General features: G+C 49.3%; 1 protein-coding gene across 1 annotated transcript; it reads right to left on the reverse strand.

The window, feature by feature from the left end:
* Positions 1 to 2,535: 2,535 nt before the first annotated feature.
* On the reverse strand, positions 2,536 to 8,263 carry LOC117093551 (V-type proton ATPase subunit e 1-like). Its single transcript, XM_033228870.1, has 3 exons — positions 8,173 to 8,263; positions 3,064 to 3,232; positions 2,536 to 2,762 (listed from the first exon to the last, which is right to left on the reverse strand). Exons 1-3 carry the CDS (start codon positions 8,261 to 8,263, stop codon positions 2,657 to 2,659), a joined length of 366 nt encoding a protein of 121 aa, XP_033084761.1. The 3' UTR covers positions 2,536 to 2,656.
* Positions 8,264 to 8,504: the final 241 nt, after the last annotated feature.

Here is an 8,504-nt window from a genome sequence, read left to right on the forward strand (position 1 = left end):
CCTTTGGCTCGAGGTGACCCCTGTCTCTGGGAAAGTCTGTCTGAGAAAACATTAGTCAGGCTGAGACCTTAAAGCTGAAAAGTAGTTGCCCATGTAAAGACCTGAGGGAAGAGCACCCCGGGCAGTGGGAACAGCAAGTATGGAGGCCCGGAGATGAGGCGTGCAGGTCGGCATCCCAACAGGAAACAGGAGCACACTCCAGATAGAATTCAGGCCAAGCACGGTGGCTCATGCTTGTAATCCCAGTACTTTAGGAAGCCGAGGCAAGCAAATTGCCTGAGATCAAGAGTTCAAGACCAGCCGAGTCAACATGGTGAAACCCTGTCTCAACAAAGAATATTAGCCAGGTGTGGTGGTATATGCCTATAATTCCAGCTACTCAGGAGGCTGAGGCGCGAGAATCGCTTGAACCTGGGAGGCAGAGGTTGCAGTGAGTCGAGATCATGCCACTGCATTCTAGCCTGGGTGATAGGGTGAGACTCTGTCTCAAAAAAAAAGAAAAAAAAGAAAAAAAAAGAAGAAAGAGAAGAAAGGAAAGAAAGAAGGAAAGAAAAAAGAAAAAGAAAAAGGAAAAGAGAGGAGAGGGGAGGGGAGGGCAGGGGAAGGGAGGGGAGGGAGGCGAAAGGAGGGGAGGAGAGGAGAGGAAGAATTCAAGCAGAGATTCTTTACAACGAGGCTATTGTGAAAGGAACACAAGGAATAGAGCAGTAGCTTTATTTGGGCCAGTAGCAGCAAAACTGTTATCATCCTGAAGGGAAGAGGGGAAGGAGTGATTGCTGGAACTTACAGTCGGCTTCTTTGGGAGGAGTGATGGCCTCTGATCAAGGCACCAGTCCAAGACATCTATAAGGAGAGAACTGTGGGAATGAAGACCCTGACCCATACTGCTTCTCTCTCTGTGGGTACCCCACAGTGACCAAACCCAACTGGAGGCCTGACTCCACAGAGCCCACTGATGGGACACACAGGTCAGCCACAGGCACAGGGCAGGTTGGAGGAAGGTGAGTGTGCCCCTGGAGGGGCCACAGAAGACCTCAGCCCAGGCAGGAACACTGGAGCAGGCCCTCGTGGCTGGAGCACAGTGGGAGATGGGACAGCGGGAGGGGCACAATAGTGAGGACAGAGGTGGAACTGGGATTTTATGCTGCCAGGGCATGGTGGGTGGTGGGGAGAGGCGGACTTCAGCAGCAGAGAGTGCTGTGGACATCCCAGTCACTGCTCAGCAAGTTCATTTGTCACCCACTCGCTCTTGTCTTCCTCTCATTCACCTCTCAGCCCTTCTGAGGTTTGAGCAAGCCTCTCCCTGCTCAGTCTTCTGTGCTATGCCCATACCAGGCCCCACTCCATGTACTGAGCTAGATATATACTGCAGGTACACGTACTCCATGTACTGCAGGTACATTCACCCTGCAGAAGCTCACCTCTGGACCAGGAACCACCAGGTCCCTGGTGAATTCTGACACAAAGTGGAGACTGGTAAGGGCCTTCAGGGAGGACCAGGCCAGTGGGGGATGCCGAGGGTTGGGTGACCGGGCTGCTTCTAGCTGAAGAAGCACAGACTCCAGGCCAGGAGACATGGTCTCTGACACCAACTCACTATGTGACCTTGGTGGGTGGTGGGAAGAGGCAAGGTGGACAGTCTCTCTGAGCCTTGTTTCTGCATCTGCAACACAGGGGGTGCTAATTCTGCTGCCCATCCCTCGGGCCTGGTGGAGGTAAAGGAAAAGGCTTTTAAGGCTGCAGCAGGAACAAATTAGCTATTCACCAAACACATTTGTGCTTTATCCTGGGTGCACAGCTAGAGCGTATTCCCCAGCCTTCCTTGCAGTTAGGTGTGGCCGTATGACTAGGTTTTATGAAGGGCCACCCTCAAGTCTGGGCCAGAAAACTCCCTTGTGGTCTTCTATGCCTCTACTCCCTATGCCTCTGCTCCCTATGCCTCTGCTCCCTATGTCTCTGCTCCCTATGCCTCTGCTCCCTATGCCTCTGCTCCCTATGCCTCTGCTCCCTGCCGTCACCTGAGCCAGCTGAGCACAGAGGATCGGCACCCCAGCAGATGGCAGGGCCACCAAATGCAAGGCTTCTGGGTCCCTGAATCACCACACGGAGCAGGAACATTTGCATTTGTTTTATTTTGGAAGCAGAAGAATATTTTATTCCAAGAGATGGAAGAGGTAAGAAGTTCATCCTGAAAATATAGTTTGATGTAATTCTGTTGTGACAGAGCTTCCCTCTGAACATGCTCTCCTACTGACTGCCCTATCCCAATCTTGTTTATCTTGCAGCAGTTTTTAAACGCTTCGCTGATTCCCACGTTAGGAGAAGACAGGCGCCATCTTCAAATCCACAGATTCCAAGGAGAGAATAAAATATTCTCAGAAGAGCATCTTCTCTCAGAAGAGTGCATAAACGCTTTGTGGAGTCAGCACAGTTTAGGTTAGGTAGGCACACAGTAAGTCAAAGTGTAAAAAAAGTGGAGGAAGAAATACTGCATTGTAGAATAAGATATTCAGATATGGTGCGAATGTTTAAGGCAGCTGATGCCCGAAACAGGCAAGTCAAGGAAGAAGGTCTCAGTTTGGAGGACATTTTGCATCTAAAAGGAATTCTCTTCTTCTAACGTCAATGACTAGCACTACAGAGCATGTCTTCTTCCTCAAGGCCAGTAATGCTTCCGATACCAGCTGCTTTCATTTTTCAACTGTGGTCCAAAGAGAGGACAGAAATGAAAAAGAATTGCAATCAGCCAAAAGACATAGCAGTAGCTGGGTGCAGTGGCTCATGCCTATAATCTCAGCACTTTGCGAGGCAGAAGTGGGAGGACTGCTTGAGCCCAGGAGTTCGAGACCATCCTGGGCAACATGGTGAAACACTATCTCTACATAAAATACCAAAAAATTAGCAAGGCCTGATGGCATGCTCCTGTTGTCCCAGCTACCCAGGAAGCTCAGGAGGGAGAAGGATCCTGAGCCTGGGAGGTTGAGGCTGCAGTGAGCCAAGATCGTGCCACTACACTGCAGCCTGGGCAACAGAGATCCTGTCTCAAAAAAAAAAAAAAAGCAGCAAACCGAACAGGTCACCAATATGGTGCTGATAACTACTCTGCTAAGACTCTTAGGGATGAACCAGGGAACCAAGAAGCTGATGAAGCCCCAGAACATGCTTATCATGATGAGAGGCACCATGAGGCTGTGATATGCCCATGATTGCCACTGGAGCAGCCCACTGGACTCTTAAAGTGAGCAAGAAACCAACTATCGGGCTAAGCCACAGAAATCTGGGAGTGGTATCAGTTGCAGCAGCTTGGGTAGCCTTCACTAATACAGAAACCATAAAAGCTGTCTTGATGTGAGGGGATGCTGAGTACCCTGGAGCAGTAGGAGGAAACAAGGTCAGAGGGGAAGCAGGAGCCCAGTCATGTACGGGCATGGCAAGGAATTTGGATTGTAGTGAAATCAGTGGGGTTTAAAGCAAGAGAATATTCTGTCCCAATCCCCAATTCACTGTACCACCTAGCCTATCCCACCCACAGCAGCCTAAGAAGTTGATTCAGGTGCTAAATCTTGAGGCTCCATCCCTGCTTGAGGAATGCAGATTCCCTGTGAGTCTCAGTCTCTCTGGGAAGGGAGTTTGTGGGAGAGGTCCAATCCAGGGACAGGTTCTAAGGGCAACCAGCAGGAGGAGCCTCTGCCCAAGGGACAAAGGGGAAGAGTTACTTAGGGTAAAACAAGAGGTAGTCCCTGTGCACCCCAAATGTCTACCTGAGCCCAGTGCAAAGGGGGACTCAGCTACTCAGGCAACCACAGACTGTCCACTTAAAGGGACTCTCAGGGACACATGGCCTTCACTGTACAGATGAGAAAATCAAGAGTCAGGACCATAGAAATGCTCAGGTTCATACAGTGAGACAGGAGTGGGGCTGCCAGGGGCTAGCCTGAGAGTGCAAGAACCTGGTGCCAAAACCAGCTCTTCCATATTCTGCCTATGACCTTGAGAATAAGAAGAACCACCCTGAATGGAGGCTGTGAGGACCAACCGAGTTAACATAGGATGTACCCAATAATGTCTGGCATGTAGAAGGCCCTCATTATAAGATGCTCAGTACGGCACTGCGCTTCAGTGGGGATAACACTGAACCCACCACTGCCCACTGCTATAGTGGGGAGAAACACTTTCCCAGGCCGCCTGAGGTTCATGCTGGGGCCTGGCTATCTTCCCACCCCAAGCACCCTGACAGTTACCAGGGGTTCAACTTGAATGGAACACTTCTTTCTGTGTTCCAAGGACTGCTTTCCTAAACTCTATGAAAAGAAGAAAAAGGATGAGGAGGAGGAGGAGGAGGAGGAGGAAGTAGAGAAGGTGGAGCAAGAGAATAAAGAGAAGAAACGGGAGGCAGAGGAAGAAGCAGCCAGCTTATGTTGCTGACAGGCAGCTGTTGGGGACATGGTGTGCCCCTTTTTGAGAAATCGCAGGAGTTTTTCTCTGGCCTCAAATCAAAGGACCGGCCCCTCTTCTAAGCAAAGGTTGTGTGTTCATCTTGTGAGCACAATAAATCCCATACCTGCTTGGGTCCCCTCTGCTGGAAGCCTGGAGTGACACACATGACCTGCCTCCACAGCGTGCAGGGCCTGCCTTAGGGGAGGATCCCTGCTTAGAAGCCTCACTCCAGAATCCACCCTACCTTCCTACACTTTTTAATCTCTGCCTTGAATGCTTACTTCTAACTTTATTTCCCCACATTTTAGTATATATTTCCATGTAGATTGCTTTCAGTCATTTCTGGGGAAAGCTGCGAAGGAAGGAGAAAGTGGCTTCATTCTCTGCTCTGCTTAGACCAGCAGGACTCTCCTGCCTCAACAAGTCGTCTGCCTCCATGAATGCAGCCGCTGAGCTGGCCAACTTCCTGGCACGCGTGTCCAGCTGGCGGCTTGCTCTGAACTGAGGTCCCCCAAAGATCCCCAGACCATCAGTTGGGCTCACAGAAGATCACCCTCCAGGGGGCCTTTGAGCAAACCTTGTGAGGCAGGGAAAAGGAGAGGGACGTGACTCAGCCAGGAAACTGGAAACCCCCCATATCCCTAACCACCTCCACAAACTCCAAAGCCAGCCCTGTGCTCTCAGCTGATGCCAAGAACTGCCCACTACCAATACTTCCCACCCCCGTTCAGGGCCAAGGACAAGGGATTTGGCTGGGCTCCTCTACCCCTCCTTCTTGCGTGCAGAGTTGACAGGTTATAGGCAACACTCTCTCTGACCCTTCTCCAAGATGCCTGAGTAGCCCCCAAGTCAATCCCTTCCCTACTCTGGTATACAACTCTCATCTTTAACATGTGGAGTGGGTGAGGGATAACCTCCAAAGGTCACACTAGCTCGGCTCCTCCCCATCCAGCATCCACTAATCATTTCCTGAGTACCAGCTCTGTGCCTGGCCCAGGTCTGGGGATCTTTTGGGGACCTCAGTTCAGAGCAAGCTGACAGCTGGACATGCATGCCAGGAAGCTGGCCAGCTCAGCGGCTGCATTCAAGGAGGCAGACGACTTGCTGAGGGAGGAGAGTCCTGCTGGTCTAAGCAGAGCAAAGAACGAAGCCACTTTCTCCTTCCTGCAGAGCTTTCCCCACTGAACAGAAGGAAGAGCCTGTTCACACAGAGAGATGTGGTGATACCATGAGCTGGTGGGGCAATAAGGGACACAAGGATTTCGCACTGTTAGCGCAAAGATGACAGACTGACCAGCTGGTTAGCGGGTCAGAGAAGGCTTCCCAGAGGAGGGGACATTTGGTCAGGGCCTTAAAGGTTAAGTAAGAATTGGCCAGAATCATAGAAAAAAATAAGAATTTTTCTATAGCACTTTATTTGTTCACTTCCAGAATCTCTTTTTATCTTTCAGACTCATGACTCAGTAAGCTGGGATTTAGAATACATAAACGTATAGCTCTGGGAGTCTCTTTATTCCCATTTTCTGACTGAGATTACTAAGGCCTGGAGAGGGGAAGGGACTAACCCAAGGTCACACAGCAGGAGATTAGTGAGCAGATCCTGAAATCTGCATCACCGGACTTCCAGCCTAATGTCCCCACCACAATAACTCATTCACCCCCTTTTCCTTTTCCAACCACCATCTGGCCTGACCAACTGCCCTATCCCTCCCAGCCAGACTCAGGACAAGTTTTATAGGGAGGTAACTGATTGGGGTGGGGGTTAGGGAGTAGAAGGGAGAGTTTAACCCCACAATGTTTTCATACTTGGGATCTGAAAACACGATTTCCCCAGCAAAGAAGCTTAGCGTTAAGCGGAAAATCGGCTTGGAAGGATGTGATATCATTTATAACAGTACATTAAATGCAAGCTGAGAACCTGATATATTTTAGGAACATTCAGCACACTCTAGACTAATAAACATTTTACAATATTATTGCACATGTTCATTTCACTTTGTACAAATAATCATTCCCTTCACATCTAATAAGTCTGTTTGACACATAAGTGGTCTTGGGCAAACACCTCAGAGGGCCTTGTTTTTCTGTGCATTGATCATTTATTTGTGTAGCCTGCTGGGACAGTGACTAATGATTTTGAGGGTTTAAACGTCCTCAAACATCGTCTTTGTCTCTCTGCCTGTTATCGTATAAATGTAAAATAATTTCATCTTGGCCCCAGAATGTATTGTTTTTCATGTATGAAAAATGCCCGTCCTTTCCCTGCCTGGCATGGCATCAATCAGTTTAAAACAATATTTGGAGGAGCCCTGGTCTGCAGGTCTTCCAGCAAGCTCTTGAGGTCCCTGGGAGACAGGCCCAGAACACCACTTACTGGGGAATTTCCAAACAAACCTGCCATCACCACTGCATCAACTCGGAAGCCTTGTCTCCCTACAAGATAGGCATGAGTCCTGCCCTTCCAAGGCCCAGTGAACAGAGATTCACTACTGATAGCCTCTCCTTTCAATTCCGAGAACATGTATGGAGGTCTCTGGGGCCTGGCACTGCTATGCTAGGAGCTGGGGGAACAGGGATGAAGCCAACATGTTCCTGGCCTACAGAAACTTCGAATCAAGGGAAGGTCACCCCTAACTCAAAGAGGCCCTGTGTAGGAAACAGAAAAAGGTGCCCCATATGGGTGAACTCAGCCACTTGAGCTCATCACTTGGAGAACAGGTACCTTTGTATGAATTAGAAAAAAAGCACTCTTCCCTCCAGAGAGGTACAGCCCTCACATTAGGGTACATTCCTCAGCTGGGTGTTCCTGTGCAGTGTACAACCTAAACAAATGTACAAAGAGGCCACCCTGCTGGAGTAGGGTGGAAGGTCAGTGGGTAACAGACAGACAAAAAAACAATGCTATGGAATACATGTCCCATAAAAAGATAAGCCATTAAGAGTGGAAGACCAGAAGGAGGATAGCTGATAAGGCAAGAGGCTTCATGGAGGAAGGGACCTTTGAGTTTGGCCTTGAAGAAAAAGTAGGTGAGTGATAGGAAAAGAAGGGAAGCATCCCACCGCATCCACTGAACAGAAGGAAGAGCCTGTTCACACAAGCATGAGGTCAAGGAAGCTGGCCATTTGGAGAGACTGAGCATAAGAAGAAAGAAAAGGAGGAGGAGGGATGAGACAAGAAATGAGTGTTTGTTGAGTGAATAAGGGGGTGAACACAGAGATGAAAGGACAGCCAGCCAGATGGGTGGATGGATGAATAGAAGGTAGAGATTATATTAAAAAGTTTCAGATTTCTTGAATGCCTTACTAAGAAATGTGTGCTTTTTTCCGCAAGCAGTGGGTGATGTATTCAGAACCATATTTTGGACACTCTGACCAAAATGAACTGGGGAAAGCAAGTTTGGGTACCAAGGGGTTCTCTCCCTGGGCCTCACCTAGAGTGACTATTTGGATTCATCTTGTAAGGAAAAGGGAAGGGAGAAAAGTAATGTTATCACCAGCCTTCTAGGATAAATGATATATTCCCAACTGAGCCATGGGAAACTGAGGCTCAAAAAGTGATTTGTCCAAAGTTACCTGTCTATACAGAGCCAAGAATTGACCCCATCTGCCCAACCGCAGTTTGTGCCTCATCTGCTCATGCACATCTGCTTGAGGAGATGGCCTGAAACTGAGCCACATAACTCCTCTTGCCCAAGGATCCCCCAGGCCTAGTGCGTACTCACTCGAACCTGGCACCAGTTGCTAAATACAGGCCACACTGGCTCTGTGGGGCCTCCATCGGCACCTCCTCCCTGCCCACTTCCAGAAGAACCTGGAACAGATTCATGGGGCAAGAAATCTGGACTAGGCTCTCGCTGTGACTTCTCTCTCACCCCTCAACCATCTTCACCGCACATAGTTTGCAACCAGTGTAACATGCTCTCTTACCCTTTCTGGGCCTTTGCATATGTAGTACTCTCTGCATGACTCTTTCATGCTTTCCCTGTCTAGCTAATGCCTTCTTGTACTTCAAAGCCAGCTCAAATGTCTCCTCTGCTAGGAAGCCTCCTCTGACCCCCATGGCTGGG

This window comes from Trachypithecus francoisi, unplaced genomic scaffold (assembly GCF_009764315.1).
Source record: "Trachypithecus francoisi isolate TF-2019V2 unplaced genomic scaffold, Tfra_2.0 Lachesis_group12, whole genome shotgun sequence".
Classification (NCBI taxonomy): domain Eukaryota; kingdom Metazoa; phylum Chordata; class Mammalia; order Primates; family Cercopithecidae; genus Trachypithecus; species Trachypithecus francoisi.